Source organism: Dicentrarchus labrax, unplaced genomic scaffold (genome assembly GCF_905237075.1).
Source record: "Dicentrarchus labrax unplaced genomic scaffold, dlabrax2021, whole genome shotgun sequence".
Taxonomy (NCBI): Eukaryota; Metazoa; Chordata; class Actinopteri; family Moronidae; genus Dicentrarchus; species Dicentrarchus labrax.
In genome coordinates, this window is record NW_026136721.1 from 33,873,231 (window position 1) to 33,898,377 (window position 25,147).

General features: G+C 39.3%; 1 protein-coding gene across 1 annotated transcript; it reads right to left on the bottom strand.

Moving 5' to 3' along the window:
- Positions 1–1,077: 1,077 nt before the first annotated feature.
- mfng (MFNG O-fucosylpeptide 3-beta-N-acetylglucosaminyltransferase) lies at positions 1,078–23,797 on the bottom strand. The gene is made up of 8 exons (XM_051384434.1): positions 23,051–23,797; positions 15,458–15,503; positions 15,203–15,305; positions 12,328–12,481; positions 6,402–6,487; positions 5,398–5,563; positions 5,183–5,268; positions 1,078–1,893 (listed from the first exon to the last, which is right to left on the bottom strand). The coding sequence occupies exons 1-8, from the start codon at positions 23,411–23,413 to the stop codon at positions 1,842–1,844; spliced, it is 1,056 nt and encodes a 351-aa protein (XP_051240394.1). The 5' UTR covers positions 23,414–23,797; the 3' UTR covers positions 1,078–1,841.
- Between the last annotated feature and the right edge of the window lie 1,350 nt (positions 23,798–25,147).

Below are 25,147 nucleotides of genomic sequence, written 5' to 3' on the forward strand. Positions count from 1 at the left end.
TTATCATCTTACTATCCATTTGTTGAAGCAGAAACACTTTAGAAAGCATGAATATAAAAATAGTTCATTCTGTAACGACTGCAGCAAATTGATTTTACACTTTCAGCTCACATACAAGCAAACACATTATAAAATAAATAAATTGGACTAACTGTGAGTAAGTAAATGAAGAAAAACTTGTAAATTACTCAATAACCTCTATGTTATTATGAAATTCTATGTCATAGGTTTTAGCCACGCTGGAAAATGGTCCACCACTTTTTTCAAATTTTCTCCAGATGGCTTGATGGATGACTTTGGTGATCTCCTGGCTTTTCATCAAGCACCACCATCTCAAAATGTGCTCTGGTATTTCTCCTGTGACACTGGGTCTATACATGCACCAATAGTTGTGTAAAGCACTTTGGATGAAAATATATCCTCCAAATGTTTCTACACAGCATGTGGAACACCAATGAAACAAATATTCATTGGTCACACATCTTCTAAACACTGTTTATCATCTTACTTTCCATTTGTTGAAGCAGAAACACTTTAGAAAGCATGAATATAAAAATAGTTCATTCTGTAACCACTGCAGCAAATTGATTTTACACTTTCAGCTCACATACAAGCACTCGTGTTATTTACTTCACATAATGGGTCTCAGTATTCTTGTGGAGATGTGTCAGGGCCACACAGTCATTCCTACACATTCTCAACCACTTTCACTTCATACAAGGTTAGCCCCGTATGTATCCGGCAGCCTATCTGCATTCATCACATCTCCATTCACAGGTAATAAGCAACCTGTGAAGCCGCCGGCAGCACGCTGTCACTCTCTACACATGGCCTTAGCCTCCTGTTCCTAACATTTGACTGTGTGCATGTCATTGTGAGATTTGTTCTCTCGTTTTGAACCTGATCTGTCCAGCTTGACAAGATTTGTCTGCAAATGTGAGCCAGTTTTTTAGGTCATGTTTGAAAGCAGGTTTCAGGTGTCAGTTCTGGTTTTCCTCACACTTTCAGTGGTTTGTTGTTGTAGTTTTTTTAATTTGCTTCAAAAAATGAAATAAATGCAACTGAGGCAAAAGGGGATGAGTGTAAGTTCATTTTACTTTCAGCCCTGGCCTTGGAGGACCCAGCACAGCGATTGTGGAAAAGACTGAGTAATCATGGAGACAGATGGAGGGGTGGAGGGAAGATGGGAGCAACAGAGAAAAGGAGGGAGGGAGGACAGGAGGTTTGGATAAGGAAGGAGATGTGTGTCAGAATGGTTCATTGTGTGCAGACTTCATAGGCACAAGGACACCGTCCCCTTCATAAAAACACACACTCAAACACACACACACACACACACACACACACACACACACACACACACACACACACGGAGAAGGCCACATGCAAAATCAATGGAAACAGAAACAAACTGATTGAACAAATGATTATTTTTGTCAACAAAACAACTGTTGTGTCTTTTCTTAAGTGCTAAAATCCTCCAAACAAACAAGAACATTTAATAGTAAAGATGCATAAGGTCACCATTTTCTTCATGTAACAGTCTGTTTGTAAAACAGATGCGAAGAAGAGAAGGCCTTTCCAGTTCATCCAGTCAAGATCCTGTTAATATCCTATTTTCTGCATCCGTGAGCATCCATCTGATCACTCTTATAAGCAGGTTCAGGAGGCAAACTAAGAGAGAGCAGGTCTGGGTCACCAGATTTTTACTGTTACTCTGTCGTCCAAAGTTTCACTCCTACTTTCTTATTCTCCAGCTGCTGTGTCTGCATCTCAAATTGTTCTTTATCCACCAGTCTCATCCCATGTGTGTTTGGAAGCTGTAGTCTTCTATGAAGAGTTCAAGGACACCAGCTGGTGAAAGGATACAGCATGCAGTGGACAGTCTTAAACCTGCAGAAGACAAACGTGATGAATAATAACTTGGGATACTTTATTCTCTATGTTTGATGCAGTGTATATTGTAATCGGGTGGGGTGAAAATACACATGCTCAAATAAACTTGAGTATCATGATATTTTGTTTGGTGATATTGTATTGATTCTCAAAAACACTGTATCGATTTTTGTGTTTAAACTCCCAACTGCAAGTGCTGTGATAAATACAAATGCACAGCCCACTGTTCTGGTTGCATAAAGAAAATATATGGAATTGTAACCCCCTGTATCATGATATGTATCGTATTGCCTGATTCTTGCCAATGCACACCTATAAATACTAATATATTTGTTTGTATATTTCTTTAATACAGTGATCGGGAAATGGGGGCCTGTGGAACCAAAAGCTTAAGTTTCCCCTTTTATAGTTTGCATCAAAACTTCAATATGTTTTTTCACAAACATATTGTAGATAATAATGTAAAATGGCTTTATTTTCTAATGTCATCAGTCTTGACTTCATAGCAACTAATAATTATTGTCAATAAGTTGCGTCTCAAAAACAAACAGGTGGCAGTCGAACAGAAATTACATGTTGAGATATTTTTTCTAAGGTGACAACAACAGTACGTCAACCATAAATGAAGCAGGTCACTGTTTACTGACTGTTGATAACGAATAAATTACATCTCCAGTCTGCAACACAGGGCGTAGATATGAGTCATTTTTGCTGTAACTGTTAGTCCAAGTTGACTGATGGAGAAAAATAACACCTGTTCCCACATACAGCCCTTATGAACCTCTTTTATTTCTGAAAGAAATAAAATACTGTAATATTGTACATGCATACAAGGTTAGTTAGTTATGTGAAAATATATTTCATTAAGCTGTAGCTCATTAACTCCCCAAAACAGCAATCAGGAAAGTGCTTTACTGAATTTCTTTTTTTAAATGTCCTGGCAAACACATCTGAAAGTTTCTCAGCATTAATTGTACACATCGATAAACTCAATACATAAAAGTAACAGAAAAGTCCATATATTCTATAGTATACACAGTGAACTGGAGTCTGCCGTGTGTGTGTTACAGGGGACATCAAGTTATCTGTGACTTTGTATTGTCCTCTATCAGCAGCCAGTAGAGACTGCGACAGCCCTGATACAGATGAATCTGCTACTACAAAAAAAGAGAAAGCTAAAAATAGTATCTAATGAAGATGTCATACAGTAATAACAATGTTTATGCTTCTTTATGATTTTTTTACCTCCGGCAAGGAGATTATGTTTTTGCTCCTAAATGATTGTCTCGAATCTCAAAAACTTGTTAAAAGTTTTAAAAGGAAATTTGATGGAAAGTAGGCCATGGACCAAAGAACAAATTATTAGTATTTTTTTATGGATCCTGAAGTTTTTAACAAGGATTTCACGACATTTCACAACGTTTCTGCACTTTTGGCCTTGAGAGAGCCTTTTATGTTATCAAATGTTTTGATACCACCTCTACAAGATATTGTTTTGCACAGTTTTGGTTTGATTTTAATGAACTTTGTAACATTGTGAGATATTCATTTTTTTGGACTGAGTGTTCTTTTTAGATATTAAGTGCTTGCATATACAATATGCAAATGTGTGGTAAACCTTTGCTCACAGGCCAGAAACTCTCATTAACCCCACTTTGTGTTATGGTACAGCACATAACTATTACATCTTGTCCCTCACAAATTGCTGCACTGTGACTGTCCACACAACTTTGTTTTTTCTTTATTTTTTCCTATCATTTATAATGGACTGCATATTTATATGGTAAATGGACCTGTACTTGTATAGCGCCTTTCTAGTCTTCCGACCACTCAAAGTGCTTTTACACTACGTGTCACATTCACCCTTTCACACACAATCACTCAGTGATGGCAAAGTCCATCGAACAGAAACTAACTCATTCATACACATTCATACACCGATGCACGGCATCAGGAGCAATTCGGGGTTCAGTATCTTGCTCAAGGATACTTCGACATGTGGCACCAGGAGCCGGGGATCGAACCCACAACCTTCCGATTAAGGAACGACCCGCTCTGCCTCTGAGCCACAGCCGACAAGATTCATTCTTCCGAACCTGTTCAGCGATGCTAAAATAAGACATGAAAGAAAGGCTCCGTTTAGCAACCCGTCCAACTTTGTTTGTACAGGCAGATAAACCTTTGACCTGCTCCTTTAAGGCTGCCGCGGTGTTGAACATAACTCTGTGCGACACCAGTGGATGGAAACAAATGGAAAGAGCTCACTGAGGAGTGCTTGTGGTGATATGTTCTTACAGCTGGTGATGGCATGGACTGGGAAAGACAAACACATCTGTTGTACCGTTGTGTTACATCAAATTGCTTTTATCTCTGACTGGAACAGAAAACAAGATGAACTGGAGCTACAGGGGAGTCACGTCTTCAGGTCGGTTCATCTGAGCAGCAAAACGAGTGCTGGGGATTTCTAAAAGCAAAGTAACCCGTAGTAAACAGGCAAGATGAACTATTCATGTCATCAGTCATGAATATTTATTAATATTATAGACTTGTGCCAAATCTTTGATTTCTCGATTACAGGTTTATATGTGTTTATTTCCACATTTGGACATTCAAGATTTGGAACAAAGTAGCATCTAATTATTATTTTTTGTTACTGTACCACTCGTAACAACATGATCTCCAGTGATATTAAATAGAGCAGTGTTTCTCAAACTCTTGGTCTGCACTTCTAGTTCCTGTTGGAGCCCCGATTGCAGTGTTTTCACACCATCAATTTTACCACTGCTTACTATCTTGTGCTCACATTTTAGCTTCAACTAACCATGCATGTATGCGTGTGCTACCTGCATGAACGAGACTAAGTAGCAGTGTCATATTGACACCAAATATTACAGTAAAGTTTATTTTAGGTGGCATTCAAGCTACCTTATAGTTTAAGTATTGTCCTTTGAAGGTTTGTAGTATTTTAATAGTATTTAAAAGTGTTTCCAAAATTCGTCCATGTATCTCTAGAGGCAGCCTGGATACCACCAGTGGAACATGTACCATGAGAACCAGTGAAATAGAGTGTAATCATGGTTCCACATCAGAAGTTATAGACAGTTTAACAATTCACAGAAATTGCCCGTGCTTGTTTCACATGCTAGGATGCAGGTCTTAATATGTATGAAACCTATATCACTGACTGAAGGTTGACTAGTTATCAAACAAACCACACAAGACAGTGTGGACGAAGATATGTTGCTCATATGTCCTCATTCGTGCATTAACAGAGGCAGAGACAAACCTGGAGGGGTCTTCCTCCTTAGAGAATCTTCCTTTCACTTCAATGCTGTTCATCTTGTTCTCAAACATCCCATAGCTCAGAGTCACCTGCAGTGGAAACACACATACACACACAACCGTTAGAAGAACTTCATGCATCTCTGTGTGTATGTGTGTGTGTGTGTGTGTGTGTGTGTGTGTGTGTGTGTGTGTGTGTGTGTGTTTGTGTGTGTGTACCTGGTGTGGTATGCTCCTGTGGCTGATGAGCAGCAGGTTTTCCAGGTGGGAGTGGAATAAAGGACAGTGGACCATGGAGATGCCCAGCCTCTTCCCCACGATGAAGCCCACCGTACAGTCGTCAGGGAGACGGATCTTCGCTGACGTTTGCTCGAACCGGGAGCCGCTGAAATACACACATAAAAATCCCACACACAGTTTAATTACTTTAGATTTATATTTGACAAAATACAGATGACTAAAGACTTTTCCATACATTCAACAATTATTATATTATATTATAATATTATTTATCTAGTTGGGGAGAACTTTTCCAAAATAAAAACTATAAAACTGCCCAACTTTCATCCTCAACAGACAATATTGGTGATTTTGCATGTTTTGGACCATTAACTACTTACTGCATGTACTTTATTGCTGACCTTTTCCAAAGAACACCGTAAATGTTTTGATTGATTCCCTACCGTCTAGCCCTGGGCAGCCATTAGTCTCAGTTTTTTGAGAACAGCATAAATACAAACTTGCAAAGACTTGAAACGTACTTTAGATTGGTGATTCATCAATGTGAACATTTAGTCAGCTTTATTTTTTTGGTCAAAGTTATGCTGCTGGTTAATGCAGTTGAAGAATGAGTCTGCACCTCGGATTTATAGTCTCAGCTGCATTAATGAGCAATTATTACATAATTTTGACGAAACAATAAGGGCAATTTTCAAGTCTCTTCAGGTCGAGTTTGCATGCCACCACATTATAGTACATTTTGGAAAACAAAGAGTACGCTAAATGCATTTTTCAGTTAAAGGACCAGTGTGTAGGATTTAGTGGCATCTATTGGTGTAGTTGTAGAATGCAACTCTCTCACATCACCCTCCCCTTCCAAACACAAAGGAGAAACTATGGGGGCAGTAAAATGCACAAAAAATGTTCAACATGGCGGCCTCCATCCGCTGCCTCTGTCTCTGACACCGACTGGACATTTGGTCAATATAAGGACAATGCATCACCTGGCCCAGGGAGACATCTTCTCCGCCAGCCGCCGACTCAGACAGAATCCTGCTCCTCCCGTAGCAAACCAGAACTGCACTTCCCTCTGAGTGATAAAACACACACACATACAGATATTAACACATACATGTACGTGCATACAAAGGGGAACAGGAACAATAGTCCGATCCCTAGTCTTGATCTTGAATCTTCCTCATTCATTTCAATGAGAGCCCTGTTCTACCACAGACTGGGCTAACTAGTGTCCTCTTCCAGAGTGGAAGCTAGTTAGCCCAGCTTGGTAGCTCCCACTTTCTGACTGGAACTCAAACTTCACAAACAGCACAATATAGGTCGAGGCAGCTGCATAAGAACATGCGATCATCCAGCCCTGATTTGATACATTGTCGACCCCGAGTATTCAGCAGACATTGCACGTTATATACCATCACATCACTCACTTATAATTTCCTTCATTTGCAGTCTTTCTTTTCCCATTATCTTGTTGTTTGTGCCTCCTTCCCATTCCTCCTCCTCCATTTGATTTCTTTCTAATGCTTTTCATTCTTACAGATCTTTATCTGCTACTTCCTTCCTTTTTTGTGTTTAAGCCCATTCATTTCCTAGGTCCTTTCAAATGTTGACTGTTATAAATTCTATTATAACTATTCATTGTTATAACAGTACAAAACCAACGCTATGTGGGTTCTTTGAAAAGGAATGTTGCCATGGGAATCACCCACCAAGAGGATTGAGGCTTAGATGCAGTTTTGCATGCATTTAAATGTGTCCAAAAACCTCTTCTGTAAATTCCGAATAGCTTTTGTATCATCATAGTTGATATAGTCAAATAAATGCTGAATTCAGTTTGCCTGACTTTTAAGTAAAGAGCTTTTACCTTTAACTTCATTCCTGAAAAGGGTTTGTCTGCTCCCTTTGTCCTGTTTAACCCTCACACACATAGAGACGCACACCAGCAGACACACAAACACACATCTACAGTATAATGAGCCACTATTTTCATACAGAAATAAAGAAACATATCCTTAAAACTCAAAATACTCAAAGTCTGTTTTTACTAACCCACACCCATAGAAATAGTAAGAATATCTGGCAAACTGATGCAGCATCTTTCCCTGTGACAGACAAACATTGTCAGTAATAGATTAAAAAATACAGAGGAGAAAAGTGGCTCTTTCAGTGACCCTAATAATAAAGTGTAATACTTCTCTTCCCCTCTCCTCTCAGGTTTACCTTCAGACTTGTATTGATTGTTCAGTCTTTTCCAAACCAGCCTGATATGAATTGCGTGTTTTTATCTGCTAACTCTCTGCCATTTCTCAAGCTGCTATGTTTTCTTTTTATTTCCTGCAAGATAAACTGTTGAGGTGATATTTTATAGGGGGAATGTATCGTGATTTGTTTGTGCGTTAGTCATAGGAGTGAGATTAGGAGTTTAGAGCAGGCAGTAATTACAGAACAGACGAGTAGACTTTTTTTCTTTCTTTTACTTTCCTTTGACTATGCTGTATTCCTTCTGCCTTAATTTCCTTCCCTTTTGTCTCTAATTATTCTGTTCAAACATTTTCTTCAGTGTTGGTCTTTCTTTCAATTACTTATTTGATTGTCTTTTCTCCTTTTCCTTCCTTTCCTTTTGTTATCCTTGCATTTACTTCTCTATGTTTTCTGTCTCTTCGCTGTGTTTTCCTTTTTTTTCCCCTACTTGTATTTCAGTTCCTTTTTTCCCTTTCTTTTCCCTTTTCTTCTTCAATGATGGTATGTATCATTTAATGTCATGGTAACAGTATATATCACGATATAGTAGTTGTTCTACAAATTCAAAGTTCTGTAAATGGTTTAAAATACCCAAACCGTACTTCCAGGCCGGGTACCGGGATAAAGTGACTGAGGGGGAATATAATGTATATTTACCATGCAGTAGTGTCAGAAAGGCTAAATAACAACAAAATAGGGCTACTGTTTCAAAATCAAAGAATACATTTATTCATCATTGACCGTCCATTCACTTCCCGCCGTTTCCCTTCTGTCTGTGGATTCCTGTGGAAATGAAATTTGGGTTGAAAGCTCGGTTTACAGCCACCTAAAGCGAGCAGACGTTGAAACCAAACTAAGTGGCCGCGTTCTGTCTGTCTGTCTCTCTGTCTGCCTCAGGACCACAGTGCCAGACAGCGCAACCATATAGTCACATGTATCTCTGCAAGTAATTTTGTTGTTTTTCCTACTTTTACAGACCCATGAAGCTTAAACAGAGGGGGCAAAAAATAAAATTGAGGGCCACCTTAAGACCCCACGTGGCTCAGAGCCTGTGTATCACATTTGATTATTTTCTTCTTTTATTTCTTTTTTATTAACTTCCATACAAACAAAACTGCCTCTCATTCTTCTCCCTCATCTTGGGCTGGTTGGGATGCCTTCAGCCAGCTTAGCGATCATGTGATGATCCAGCTCTGATTTGATACATTGTCTACCCCGAATACAGCGGACACACTGCACGTTATACACCATCACATCACCAAACCTTATCCCTTTCTGTCCTCCTTTTCTTCCCATTCCTTTTCTTAACATTTCCTTTCCTCGCGTTCTTTCTTTTTCCATTATCTTGTTGTTTGTTCATTCATTCTCCTCCATTTGATTTCTTTCTTATCTATATTTACAGATCTTTATCTGCTACTTCCTTCCTTTTTGTGTTAAAGGCCATTCATTTCCTTTCCTTAAATTTCCTTTCCTCCCTGTCATTTCTCCCTTTTCATACCACTGCATTTCCTTTGACTCTTTCTCTTTCCTTTCCTGTTCTTTCCATTCCTTCGCTGTCTTTTCCTCCTTCCCTCTCTTATCCCCCTCTCAGCCTCACAATAGTGACAGGAAATCGAAAAATGTAAGAAAAAGAGATGAGGAGACAGAGAGGAGCCTGACATGCGTTTTTGTTTTCTCCTTCACCAATCCAATCTCAGCAAAGGATGGAGAAAAAAATAGAAGGGAAAAGAGAAAGAGAAAAGTAAGAGCAATTGGAACAGAAGGAAGAAGGAAGGGAAGACTGAGAAAAAGAGTTAGGAGGCAAAGATAAATAAAGATCTATTTTCTAGTGTAAATGGGTGCAATCAGATGGCAGAATGTGACACGAGGGAGACGGAGAGAGTAATTTCAAGGAATGAGAGAGAGAGATTGAAAAGTGCAGGGAGAGGAGGGAGGGGGAGACATGCTATTCAGAGAGCTTGCTGGAATCAGGATGCACTTTAACTCAATAGGAGCATTAATTCTACTGTAAAGCATGTGAACTCAATGAGACACACACACACACACACACACCTGTGCAGTTTGACAACCCCCTTCCCCCAGGGAGTCTTCCTTATTAGTGTGTGTGTGTGTGTGTGTGTGTGTGTGTGTGTGTGTGCGTGTGCGTGTGCGTGTGTGTGCGTGTGCGTGCGTGTGTGTGTGTGTGTTTTACCACCAATCAATATCCCAATATCCCAACAAAATACTAATCACTCATTGATTCCCTTGGGTTAAAATGTGAACAAAAGCCCCAGAGCTAAATCTTTCTCGTACTTCCATCTAAACATACATACATACATCCCTGGCTGCAACCTCCCCTCAGGTCCCTTCAGCGGTGATGGGAGTCAAAATGGAAAGTGTAAGTTTAGACTGGGAGAGCATGGATTTTGAATGGCACTGGTTAATTTGCTTGGCTGCATTTTTGGCACAAAACCAATAAAAGGAAACTGTCTTTTACAGTTCATTAGTGTCCTTGGAGGAGCATTAAAGCAGCGCATTAAAAAGACGGGAAAGAGAAAAGGAAGGAAGGAAAAATGTTTGGATAGACAGAGGTGGGAAAGAAGGAAAAAAGGAAGGAAACAACAGACAGACAAACAAACAGATCGATTTCAATTGTTTTCCCAATGTGGGTCTCATTTTGGTAGTTCTGGCCATCATTGTTATCAGATATGATAACATTTGTGTAAACTGTACGGAGACATGATAGCACTAACTATTCAGAATTCCAACATGTAATTTAATTCACAACAAAAGCACAATTTGTTCAATCATGTGACTTATATAAAAGGTTAAAGGTCCAGTGTGAAGGATTCTGTGGCATCAAGCGGTGTAGTTGCAGATTGCGACTCAATTGTTTTTGTTTTTTCCATTTCGACTACTGTAGTACTGTTCAACATCCTCCATGGTGTCTGTAGATACAAACGGCCTGTTTTGAGGTAACGATAACATAATTATTCTTATTTTTAGGTGATAATGAAAACATAGCTATGAATAACCAAGTAGTTTTGGTGCCTAAACCTAACCAAACTGTAACCGTATCAGAATGTTACCTACGTGTTTAACGTGATTTATGTAACAGGACTTATGTAATTTACAGTATGTCTGTCACTGCTACTCTCCACCAGACATATATGTCATTTCACCATTTCACCAACAGGTGATGGTTACAATTATTTCTGAACTTGTCAATTGAAAATGTTCTTTGACCTCTGACCTAACACACTTGAAAGATAATGCTGGATATTTCACGTACAACCACGTAAAACCTCACACAAATCGCTTGTGCACGCTAAAATTGTGTCTATGAAAATACATCAAAAAGAATTTTAGAGGAAAAATAGAGGGATGTGTAGCAGTGAGTGGCAGCAGTTAACCTGCCCACAGGCTACAGGGAACGACTTTTATTTGGTTTGAGAGTTTATTCATTTCCACGGTGCAGCATCAGGGAATAGCAAAGAAGAAAAAAGGGAAGGAAGAATGCAAACACACAACTAAGCAATAGATAGAGAAAAGTAGCAACAGAGGAATTCATGAGAATCAATGAGTGAATATCATTGCAGATCTGTCTAGGTGGGATAGGAGAAAATAAGAGTCAGTGAAGAGAAGGAAGGAAAGAATAAATGAATTCAAGAGGGGAAAGAGGTAAAGAGGTAAAGAACCGCAGGAGGCAGGACAGCAAGAAAAAATAAATCTGTGGAGTTATGTTAAAGACAGTAATGCATCACAGAGGGGTCACCCTGCCTTAAGGAGTTATCGGTCCATATAAATTAAATTCTGTCAGGGGAGCTTTAGTGTCCTGTGGTGTAAATGCTGTTTCCAGTCCTGCCAAGAGAAAATGCTCTAGGGAAACTTGAGAACATGGGTTTTTTCTGCACGTTTGAACTGTTGAATACCATCAAAAATAGTTTTTGAAACAGTGACTCACCAATCCCTGATCTTTAAAAATGCAGTGTGAAATATGAATCTGAAGTCATGTGTCTGTATGAGAAGATCTTTTTTCACTGAATTACCATCACCACATATAAAACATGTAGTGCTTTTTATAATATGCAGCAATGATTCACCATGTATGATGTCCTTACCACCTTTCTCCTGTCTGTAAGTTGTGCTGAAAATTATACTATGACCAAAACATTCGCTTTTTTTATGTTTTTGTTAATGTGCAGGCATTTTATCCTATTAGATGAGATGTAAAAACATGCCATTCTAAAAATCCCACATTGAAGTGTTTCACATTAGTGTTTGTTTGTTTAATACGAGAGTAACAAGGGAAATCTAAAACGTCCTGTGTAAGTTAAAGGACCAGCATGTAGGAATTTAGTGGCATCTAGCGGTGAAGTTGCAAATTGCAACCAAATGAATATCGCTCGCCTTCCAAGTGCGTAGAAGAAACTACAGTGGCTGCGAAACTCACAAAAAAGCTCCTATCAGCTCCTAGCCAGTGTTTGGCTTATCTGTTCTGTTCGAACGTAAAAACATGGCAGTTCAACATAGATATACCGGCTCATTCTAGGGTAACAAAAACATGATTCTTATTTTCAGATGGTTATACACTAATGAAAACATACCTATGACTATTATATTCCTGGCAATAGATCCTCCTAAATGTTACACACTGGACCTTTAACTTTAACAAACTCTGGGTAATAGTACCGTTGCATTTCCCTCCAGCAGTTCGTGAGCAGTGATGGGCTTGTTCAGGCTCGGTTTGCCCACGTAAATGTCGCTGTCCTTGGGGAAGGCCGAGAGCAGGGAGAGGAGGGCATCCGGGTTCACGTAGTTATCATCGTCCACATGACAAAACCACCTGAGGAGCCACAGAGGGGAGAACAGACTTAAGATGCAGTTGGATTTTATGCTCTGGGTTTCTCTGCTCCTCTCCATTCCTCCTGCTGATGTCTGCAGCCGGGCGGAACAGAGATTTCAACGGTAATTTTCCTCCTTGTTGTTTTCATTCTTGCACAAAATAAATCCAACTAAACTCCCCAAGACTTGGGAATTGCCTGAACTGCACAAGATGATGCATCATATCAACATTAACATTTTTGTTTTTGTTTTTCCAAGTCAAACGTTTCTGGTTCTGATCATTTTAGCTTTTGAGTGGGAGTTGGGTGTTTTTCTATCAGTGCATCCATTTTGTTACACAGAATTATCTTATGCTGACACGAAGAAATTAAAGTCTCCCACCATCAAAACAATGTTGCCTTTATTTGTGATCAAACATTCTAAATTCAAGGTTTATGGGCGATATATGGCCAAAAAAAACAACATGTTGGAGCAGATTCACAATTTTTTTCTTTTTCTTTTCCTACGTCCCTTTTTAGGACCTCATGTGCAAAACAGTTGAGCATTAACAATAAAAAACCTGCACCCCCTGCAAGGCTGTCTTCATTCATGCACATTAACAACACAGGTTATCCCACATAGCTTTGGACTGTCAGAACCAGATGCTTCCTCTAAGAGAACAGACATCCACTTTCATTATCAATTTCAGCAGAGATGGAGCAGAAAAGTCTGCACACCAATTACTCTCCTGCTGTTAGTGTTTTCTGATGAGACCTTCATCTGGTATCTGCAGACTAGTGTTAACAGGTAGGGACAGACTGAAGTTGTAGTAGAAGTAGAATCCACACTCTGCTCTGTCAATTCCTGTCCCTTCAGCTATCGTAACGAACAAACACACACTCAAAACTCAGCGAATCTTATTTGAGTCTATACGCCTCCTAAATGCAACTGTTAAATTCCTTAATTGGAAGCATGGATGTACTAAGGAGACAAAAGACACCTGGAGTCACAACAGCTGTGCATACAGTGTAACTATTCAAGTCACAGTGTATGGGACTGCAGTGATTCCAGATATTGAATGTAGCCAGCTCGCATCTGCGTTACTTTTAGACAGTGCATGTTGAACGTTTCATGATGTAGACATTTACACATCCTACAAAAACATGATTCTGTTCTGAAATGATTCTAATTTATTTATTATATTATCCAGCCCATTATATCCATGGGGCTTTTTTCCTATCTTTAGTCCAGAGCGTGGTTTCTCAATTTTAGAGCACAATTCATTGATTTCAGGAGCGATCTGAGAGCAGACGTTTCACTGGCGCACAGTAGAAGCCTGAGTGCAAGGATAAGGGCTTAAGCTGCGGCGCGGGAAATCTGAGCAAGCCACCATATTTGGGAGTGCAAACATACAATTTGAGCAGAAGTAGAGAGAGTCTAAGTGCAAGCAGCTGAGTGCAGGGGCAGGGTTTGGAAGGAAAGTATTCGTAATCAGAAAGGGAAATCAATGCTCTCAAATTGAAAGACCACTCTTGAATGAAGATAGAAAATAAGCCCCATAGGGATACAGAAAAAGTTCTGAAAAAAGCTTATAAGTCAGAGAATATTTTATCATGCTGTTCTTAGTCCCAAATAAAAGCCTTTTTCTTTTCCAAAATAGACTTTAACATTTCAATTCATCTAAAAATGAAAAACTGCACTTCTGTCTTCTGACCAGCTTTCCTTTTGTTTTCATAGCATGAATTACACTGTATTACTCTGGAGAGGATCAAGTTGTTTGATTTTACTTGCCACCTTAATGACAGGAAAGGATGTCAAAGCCTCTTTCCAAAACTAACAGACTCTTACTGCAACATTAGAGTCCAAATTACAAAGCTGCTGGTACCAAACTGAAGTGCTGTCTTGTTTCCTCTGCCATCCTAATGGCTGCCCAACAACACAAAAGGCTTCCGTCCAAACCAAACAGCCTCACTTCCCTCTTCAGTCCAAATACCAAAATGGGCCCTGGAACCCAACTGAAATGCTCTGTCATTTTCTCTGCCATCTCAGTAACAAGACAGCAGTCGAAGTGTTAGTCACACACCAAACACAAACTGTTGAGCTTCATTGTATTTTCCAAAAATCAAAAATATGACCGAATATCAGCAACACATTGTCCAGTATACTGTAATGCAGCCTCAGTCAGGGTCGTTAGTGAAGTAAAGCCCTCACACTGTGTTATCTTATGTATGACGTGGCTGCTTTCATGTTTGAATGATTGCTATGGATATGATTTAAGCTATTACCAATTAAAGCCAATAATTGTACATTTTGCTTTTCCTTTTAAAATATCTTTAATATTTATAGCATAAGGAACATTTGTTTGGAGTTAATGGGCGATGAGCCGTCATAGATGATGCAATGGCTGAATAGAAATGAACCAAACTATTCCCACACTGTTTGACTGACCGGTGACCTCTGGGAAATACTGTGCATGCAGAAATTCAATTAGTGCAATTAGTGTTCACCAAGAAAGATGATGAAAATAAATAAAGTTCAAAGGGTATCCTCTGTAATAATTCTGACTGTAATAACCTGTGCTTATGCTTTTGTAACCGTAGAAGATTATTTACTTTGATTTCTCCTTTCACTACTTGCTGCTGTAACATGCATTTCCCCACGGTGATCATTAAAGTTGGTAATCTAAATCCGATCTTTAAATCCAGTGCGTGCAAGACGATAGACGGGCTTTAATCTGTCTCACCTCTTGTCTGACGCCATGAAGCCATCATACTCAGCAGACATCTTGCAGGACAGAGCCTGCTGGCTGTGATCTGACTGACAACCTGTTACCACCATGTTAAGACCTGTGGAGAGAGCGAGTGAGAAACAGTGTATGTACTTTTGTGCAGCACGTGTTTTAACCAAATAAGGAATAGGCTCATTACAATCAGTGTGTAAAATGGGTTTATTTGCATGTGAGACAGAACCTGGGAAGGAAGATGGAGAGAGCGCTTACCTTCTGAACTTAAGTCCTCATCCTCCGTGTCTGTGAAAATGAACGTCTAGACAAAGAAAAAAAACAGTAAAACAATGAGAGAGAATTATTTAAACACAACAGCTTTTATTGTATCCTCCTCATCACATCTTTACCAGTACGTCCTAAAAGCACCTTTATTAGGAGTGACCACACAGACTCATGCACACAGGATCAATATCGTTTTGAATGGAGCAAATTCGACATGACTAGATCAAGGTTCCCCACTGTGAGCTAAAGAAATTAGTCATCTCACCAAGACGCAGAACACACACACACACACACACACACACACACACACACACACACAAGCAATACACAGTTATGATCAAAAGTGGTCAGAGGGGCACTGTATGGTCGAGTCTGTTTGTTCATCGGCAGATATATGAGTCAAATAAGTCTCCAATCACACAAACACCTTGGTGTTACTATTGTCAAAGCCTGTTCTCACAGTCATTTAACCAGATAGATAGATAGATAGATAGATAGATAGATAGATAGATAGATAGATAGATAGATAGATAGATAGATAGATAGATAGATAGATAGATAGATAGATAGATCTGTAGTACAGCACTGTCCTCTGGTGGTTTGAAATTGTAAAAGCACTCAACCGTTGAAGTTTCCAGGCATATAAAATTTTACTTAACTCTTTTTGGAGGAACTCTGATATAATCTAAACTGTATCAGAATTAAAAAGAAGTTATAAAATTTATTTTGACCTGTTAGTTTGTAAGGCTGTTCTGAAAAAAATATTTTAAAATCAAGTAATAACAATTGGCATATACTTGTCATTATCTTTGTCTATCTAAAGCCATAAGAAAAGTGCTTGCCATCTAACTGGTTTTATTGATATTTTCAACAGAATCCAATTCAATTATATTCAAATCTCTTTAATAATTTCTCAAGGCATGCATTTACAAATACTCATAAAGAACTTATTCACAGACAATATTAATCTGAAGATATAATGTAGGAAAATTGTTTTTAAGTAGATTCAAATGTAACTTTTCCCTGGAAAGATTTATCATATTATTGACTCATGCAGGATTATTCCTGATTCCTGTGCCACTTTCATCTAGCAGGTACTTCACTCAAAAGATAAAAATCTGTATGGTAATGAGTCACCGAGGTTTGTACCAGGGGATTTGAACATGGCAACCCTTGCGTCACACTCCATCTCCGCAGCCCCTCAGGCTGAACCGTGCGGTGTGTTCAACTTTCTTTGCCAGGCGGGCACTAAATAACCTCCGAGTGGGACAAATCACCCGTTAGATGAGATAAACACAAACCATAACTCATGTTTTATTCAACTCCTGGAAATGTCTTGCTGCGTGTTGGCTGGAATACAAGCATACTAACATTTTTCAAGCGTACTTTTTAAAGCATTTTAGATGAGCTCTGTCAAAGTGACAGCAGCATATGGGCCTATATCATTTTGACATTAGATACAAAGAGTTACAGGAAAAAAGAAAACAACGGAGCAAAGAAGGGATAAAAAATGGGTCTTACATATGACCTCAACTGTCTTAGATTGTAAATACTAGAATGTGAATACAGATAAGTTCCAGCTTTTGCTGTTTTTGCTCTTAAGTCACACACAACTACTGACCAGTTTCCAGAATCAATATGAAGAGGAAAAGTTTTTGTGTCAATTACATTACCTTCAGGAATTTAAACATATCCATCAGAATGCTATTTTATGCTCACAAACCAATCTCGAAAGAAAGGGCAGATATATATATATATATATATATATAGAATACAGACTGATAACACGTTATTCTGTGATTGGCTATATTCAAATTCACAACTATTGATCACTCAGAAAGTTAGAGTCAGCAGTTGTCTTCTCCGGCCATGGCTTTTTTTTAAAAAGCTCTTTTTTTTCACATAAACATTACCAAAGCACTTTAAAATGATGGTTTGGGGGTGTGAAAAAACGTAGGAGTGGAGAGGAGGTGAAACAGAAAATAAAAAGAAAACCATGTGGAAAAGTTTGCAAAAGTTACATAGAAATACTCAAATCAAAAGCACGAGGAAGAAGTATACATAACAGCATTATTAGTGCTTTTAGTGCATCAGAATTCTGAGTGACAAAATAAAATGAGCGAAGTATCAATATAATTTAAAAGCTTGTGAAAAGAATTTATATATAGTGACTTACAAATGACAGTGTAGGCGAGAGATGTGACTTAACCCAGGCAGAAGTGTGTGTATGTGTGGGCGTGTTTTAAAAAGATAAAGATAGTAAAAGATGAGATAGTTGGGTTAGAGTGTGAAGCAATCAGGGTGTGAAACTGAATTTCCCACCATAGAGACACAGTGAATGTATGATATGTGTGTCAGTTTACACGTGTCTGTCAGTATGTGTGTGTGTGTGTGTGTGTGTGTGTATGTGTGTGTGTGTGTGTGTGTGTGTGTGTGTGTGTGTGTGTGTGTGTGTGTGTGTGTGTGTGTGTGTGTGTGTGCGTGTGTGTGTGTGTGTGTGTGTGTGTGTGTGTGTGTGTGTGTGTGTGTGTGTGTGTGTGTGTGTGTGTGTGTGTGCATGTACAGCATGAATAAGAGACACACAGTGAGAGAGAAGCTTTCCAGACTGCCTGACAGGCAGCTCCAGCTAATGACTATAATCCCTGTATTACAGATTAGAAAAATATCATCCAGGGATACCTTTTTAAAAAGCCAGTGGTCCATTGCTTTATATGGCTTTATACAGCAATATTTCTGATTTTATAAACTCTTTAGGGTCAAAGAGATCAGAAAGAATCCCGTGGACACAGAAGAGAAATGTTGTTCTACCGCCATCCAGTAGAGGGCGACAGAACTACTGTTTCATCCAGATGTGTATGTGTTCTATCTTTGTGAGGCTTTGAGATTTGGATCTTGAGAAGGAGGCCTCACTTCTTCAAAGGGCTGTTTAGACTTTAGATGTAGAAGTTTTGGAGTAAAAGTTATCATTCAGTTTTCCTTTTATGGGGACAAGTTCACACACTCACATTGTGGGGTCTTCCTGTCCAAACCAGGACAAAAAAAACATGTCCCCACAATCTTAATCATTAATGTTAGGATTAGTACTTGGCTTTATGTTTCAGTTTTGGTTAAGTTTGACAATTACATTTTAAATGTAATTTATTTTTCTTGCAAGGATTTCAACCACGTCTTCATCAGAGGATGGGTCATTGCTCAGTTGTCATCATCAGTACGTGGCAAGTTACTTGAATAAATGTAATCAATTGTAATGTAATAACACATTACTAATTGCTTAACAGCAAAAATAATTAGTTACATTACCCATTTCTTCACTCTTGTTACTAAGAACATGTTAATCAAACTTGCCTATAAAATCCCACTTGTACGAGAAGGAAATAAAAAACAAGACGTGATTTAACAAACAGCCAGCTTCTGTTTTGGAGATATTTGCCATCAACTTAGCTTAGACCCATTGACTGCACGCAGCCAGGGGAGTTGCATTCCTCCTCTTTTATTAGGGGCTAACCACCTCTCAAGTTTCTGCACCATACCACTGAACACCGAAAGCCCAAACGGATACCAAACTATCCATCAAACGCCTGGTGAGACTGCAAATAAGCGGACCAACAACAAATGGTCAAATTAACAGAGAATTACTGGGATAAGATACTGCTAATTCAACTGTAATACCGCCCAACATCGCTCATCATGTGACCCATGTGATGTAATTATGGCACAGGTGGTGATTAAGGAAGTGGATGAAAGTTTTACTACCAATCCCAGTTCATCCATCATCCATCATCCTCTCTGCAGTGACATCACACGGCACCTTCAATTCAGTTATTAGAATATCAAATATATATGTTATATGAATATATATGATCTTATATATTTATATATATAAATATATAAGATCGTATAAGAGCTTCCCTCACTCACTTCTTCCCCCAAAGGCCCTTTTTTTATGTTTGTCCATCCCTCCCTCTCATCCCTCCATCACTGGAGCAGGAAGAGGAGGAGGAGTAATGAGACACCTGGGTCAATCCACCTCATCACTATCACCAAGACAACCTGCGCTACTGCTATCTACCCATTAAAACCCCATGATAAAGGGCCACCATCACATTTAGTTTCCACTCTGGTCATAACTCAATCTAAACTACCTGCACTGGAATCAGTCAACCTGAGCTGAGGAACACAAATGGCAGACTATCAACATGGAGCGGATCATAAACAGAGTTCGAGAGGACATTTTACTGAGGTCAGCCAGACATGCATAAATCCCAGCTTGTTTTTCACGCTGTTAGATTTGTACTGCCCCATAGCACAAAATGAATGCATTATATCTCGATAAGGTTTCTGGTCAATACTTCAGAGAATCTGGATTTTAAATCTGGCATTTGGATTGTCATTAATGTTCCACTGGAGCATTGTGAGGTGCCTCAAGGGAACTTTGATGAAAGTAATTATTATTTTATTATTATTTCATCACTTCATCCATGTAGATTCATCCAGTTACTTAGGTGATTCAACCCAATTTTATTTACATTGTATTAATATCTAAATATCTTCGTTTTAACATTAAAATATATAGAAGTGTCAGAGTTTTACAAAGTTTTACAGGAATAGTTGGGAAATGGGAAATATGCTTACTTGCTTTCCTTCCTAGATTCAGATGAGAAAATCGATACCCCTCTCACTTCTACAGGTTAAGTGCGCAGGTGGAGCCAGAAGGCAATTAGCCTAGCTTAGCATAAAGACACAAGGGGAAACAGCTAGCCTGATTTCTCATAAGAGACTTATAACTGGGGGCTTCCCTCCAAAGTCACTTACCAACACTTCAAACTTTAAACTGACAAGTGTTGACACAAGCTTTTCAACTCACGATGAGCTTTCACACCCAATAAATGCCTCACCAGTGTCGCTCCTTTGAGGCCACACACTGCAACCCTTCAACAATAATGTCTAACAACGTTTCATAAGACAACACCAGGACAGCAATAACACTGAATACCAACCGCCAGATCAGGCTATGTTGTTAACAAGAGATTACAATATAGAATACATTATAGAGTACAGTGGTTCCCAGATGATTCATTCAAATCAAGCCCCTAGGAAGAGAGCCGGGCTTTGAAGAAAATCTGACATAGTGGCCGAACCGTGTAATTAGACCAATGGCATTGTCACGTGATGCACACCGGCCCAAATTTTATTTATTTAATTAGGTCTACAATCCCATCAACCTCAGCTGTACTTTGTGTTCTATGCTAATCAGAAAATGTTACTAAAAGTATTAATGTGTTACTAAGATGGCGAACATGGTAAACATTACACCTGCCTAACATGATCATCATGTCAGCCTTGCAACTGGAAGCTTGTTAGCATGTTGACATTAGCATGTAGCACAAAACACCACTGTGCCTCACAGAGGAAGTGGAGTCTACAGCCATGCAGTTCTCTTATCGTTCTGATGATGGTAGTTAAATAAAATGTAAGTCTTTAGCTTCGCCCACTTACGTCTATCTCCACCAGTAGGATTATTTCTGACCTGGGCGCTGTAGGATGTGACAGAAAATGATTCAGGGGACCTAAAGTTGAGCTGGGGCCCTAGATCATGTCGGGCAATAATAAGTAGGCCTCTATAGTTACTGCTTTAGGTTTTTGTTAGGGCGCAGTCTCTGTCGCAACACTCTTGTTTCCGGCTCTTAGCACATAAGCTATTTAGTTCCAGTAGCTGCTGGTTATAAACGACTTTTCACCCTGTGAAGTGGACAAGGACTTGTGAGATGTGTGTGTGTGATTCTGAGTATGTGTGAATATATGTGTGTATGTGGGAGGAGGTAAATGAGGTTCATTCTGTTCTGCAATCTGCCTCTTCACTTCCTGTTCTATGAGCAGCTTCCGTTTCAGCATTGTTAACAGAGTTGCTACACGGCGGCTGCTTCCCCTCAACCCAGACAACCTGCCTGCACAGCTTCCTGTGTGTGTGTGTGTGTGTGTGTGTGTGCGCATCTTTGTGTGTTCAAGTGCCTAGTATATATATATATATATATATATATATATATATATATATATATTTATATATACCGTATATAGCTTCCTCTTTCACTCATAAAATAATGCCTGTTACTTAAATCAGCACTTTTGAAAAGTCTCTCTGCCCTGGAAAACAGAAAACGAGAAGCCAAAAGATTAACGCTTCCTCTCAAGATCATTGCTCATCTGTTTCGTTTATTTTAAAAAAAAGGAAATGAAGTCTGTTTCATGAACCACAACATGGAACTGGAATTTCACATGTGATGTGTATGTATTTAAATAAAAGTAGGCTATGTGTGCTGAAAACCAAGTCATAAGTTCATTTTAGTGAAATCTCCAACTGTTCCTTACTGAATAAACCCTGCCCTGTGTCTGAGTGTCACTATCATCAACCCTGGAGGTCATCGATTCAGGGCCCATAAAACCAACTCAAAATCCTTTACATGTAATGATCCTGAAGATTAAGGCAGCTTTGATTTTTCCAGACGTGTCGGACAGAGAGAGAACTCTGATTGAGATGAATAAATGTTCCTGGTAAAGTATCACTCATAGATACAATTGGAGGTGGCAAAGTCTGAGAAAACACAGAGAGAGACAGTAAGCCAGAAAACACAAAATTATATTTGACTCTGATTATTAGACACTTTTGCTTTGGCAGTAACTGATTAAGTATTTCATGCAGATAAAGCACCTTTGAATTCAACAAAAATAAAAAAAATAAAGTGCTACTGCTGCCTGAAATTCAGCACTCAAAGGGATCTCTTGTCCAATCTTTCACACAAAAAATGACTACAAAACCTAATCTCAGCTTAACTGGAGTCTATAAACCAAACTAAACCCTTCAACAGTGATGACCTTTTACATTTTTGAGTTTGAAAAATCTATCTATGGCTCTGCAATCCCTAAATGTTACAGATGCAAGTAGAAAATCAGCTGAAGTTATGTTTCTTCACACTGACACCAACGTTTCAACAGGCTGCAAAAAGCTAATTCAGCCCATTTCCACTGTTTCTCTCTGCATGTTGGAATTCAGAAAGTTTTCATCTGTATGTTTTTACACTGTTTTTACATCAGTCGTCAGTAAATTGACCAACCAAATCACCCAGGAACGAAACCTTAATCAGCCAAGTCAATCATGAGACCTGCAGCTTCAAAGCAGGAAGGAAGTGAGTGTTTTCATTTCAACATCACCACAGCACATGATTGATTAAAGGCCAGATGATGGGTCATTTAGTTTCATTGTTTTTAATGAAGTAAATGCATAATATAATACTTTAAATGAGTTGATGATTTCCTTATTAAAACAGTTTCACAGGGCTTGATGTGTGTTTTAGATAAGGTTGAAACTCTGGACCTGTCACTAATTACCACTTTGTGCTCACTTGGATCACAGCAGTCCACTTTGATGACGCAGAAGTGACCAGATCTAATACAGCTTCTGATGGGGGGGGTGGCAACTGTTCTACTGTTTTACAGGTGCAGGGGGCTTTGAATGAAAGCAGCAGGTGTCTGGAATTTGTCTAAAATGTACGAATTTTCAGAGCAGCCTGTAACAGCACAGATACTTACTTGCGCCTTGGTTCTGGAGATCCACGTCTCCAAAAGGAGCGCAAGGCGCGTCTTGTGGAACCTCCCGGTGGTCTTCACAGCGATGAAGATGTCTTCCAGCTTCAGTTTCGGCTGGGTGACATGTGCAACTTCAGAGTCCGGGTGTCCTCCATCCCCGCTGCGACTGGAGCTAGCCGGAGTCTGTGCGTCCTTGGCCGGGGAGGGAGCCTGCTGGATGGAGCGTTGAAGCGCACCGGGTGAAGGATGGTGAGCCACACTGACTTTGGGAAGGCTGCTTGTGCGTAATTGAAAATCCACGTAAAGAATGATGAAGAAGGCGAAAATCAAGACTGGCAGCCTCCGACGTATCCATCTCTTATGCATGGTAGTAAAAAAAAAAAGTTATTTAGATTCCATAAAGCATTAAAACCACGTCCTGGGTCCCCTCATATAAAATCTTCATGTTCATTCGTTTTGGTCTAGTTTCGTGTCGGTTCCTCCATCACCTCTGCGTCTTCCTTCTCTACAACGTTATCATCTGTGTTCCTCATTTGTCAACTCCTTATTCGCATGACTGTAGACTGTTGAACAAAATGTAATAATCCTAGAATGACCCTAATCACTTTTTAGAATTTCGCCTGTTTTAAGTAGGCTACAGCTGCATGGCCAGACTAAGCTCTCATTTTCTGCGTAAAAGCGACAGCCACCACGTTATATTTGACTTTGTCACAGCCGCAGCTCAGCCCACCGGTTGTCACCAGTGTCAAGCAACACGCAATCAAACGTGACTTCCTGGCAAAGATTTCAAAATAACATAGGGAAATATAGTATACTTCCGGTTACAATTCGGTTTTATTTGAGAGTACTAGGTTATACATGGGTCCCATACTATGGGACAAATATATATAAGTTATACATATTATGGTTTCCCAATTATTACATCCAAATAATGATGCAAAAACTGGCATGGCCATTTTCAAAGGGATACCTTGACCTCTAACCTCAAGATATCTGAATGAAAATGAGTTCTATGGGTACAAACCAGTCTCCCATTTGCATACAGGGAGCAGGAGGGGGGCATACAGCAGACAACTTATCATAGCCGACTGAGTCTGGTGTCACCTCTTCACTCAGCCAGAAACAGAAAACCACAGTAAAACACTCCCCCTTCTTCCTGTCTCTTCAGCGATTTCTGTTACGCAGCTTTCTGAGAGGTTAAGCCGTGTCCAAAAACACTGCTCAACTGCTATATATGAACTTTAACAGGCTTCTTTATTCTGGGGATCATTAAAGTTTCATTCTCTGTTGTGCATCACAAAAAAAACCAAGGTGACTCATAATGGTAAACGGTAGGTTTACTGGCAATAAGCTTCATGTCAGCAAACGGTAGACATCATTTGTTTTTTAACAGTGGCCATCTCATCAGGAAAGGAAACTATACGTCAGGCTCCAAACCCACAATAGGCTGAGTTGAATGGCAAAGGTTTCAGAACAGCTTGAACTCTGATGCAACATGAAGAATCATGAGTATATTTTGAGAGCTAAAAAATAATCTACTCTATTTAGGGTCATAGATTACCTTTATCATTCCCCAGTTCACACATATGAATGACAAAGAAAATTTGGACATATTAAAAGAAGGCAAATGTATTATATGTCACAACATGATTGATAATAAAGGTGCCATAAATAAATGAAAAACTCTATCTGATGGATCAATACTGGCGACTGGTGAAGTTTCCTTGAATGAGTCCTCATGGGGAGTACACTTAAAGCATCAGTGTAAAGCTGAACCTCACACCACTCACGCCTTACTGGCTGGGGGTCATTTAAAAGAGGGTTCATCCCCTTAATCATTTCATGACAGTCTGAGATTTTGAAATATCTTGTGTGTACATTTTGCATTTTGGCTTGAGAGTGATGCTCAGGAAGTTTCCAAAATGAAAACCGCTCCATAGATTTCAATGTTCAATGTCAGTCAGTGGTCCAGGCTGAAATATCTTAATAACTAGTGGATATATTGCCATGACATTTTGTGCAGACATCCACAGTCCCCAGTAGACGAATACTACTGACTTTTCCTTTAACACCATCAGAAGGTCGTTTCCATAGTGAAAT

Excerpts from the sequence above, each read along its gene's own strand:
- mfng (XM_051384434.1), bottom strand. The coding sequence starts at position 23,413 with ATGCATAAGAGATGGATACGTCGGAGGCTGCCAGTCTTGATTTTCGCC. Across the intron at positions 6,488-12,327 it reads TGCTGGAGGGAAATGCAACG|AGGGAAGTGCAGTTCTGGTT; the intron begins GTACTATTACCC and ends TTTATCACTCAG. Across the intron at positions 5,564-6,401 it reads AAGATGTCTCCCTGGGCCAG|CGGCTCCCGGTTCGAGCAAA; the intron begins GTGATGCATTGT and ends TGTGTATTTCAG.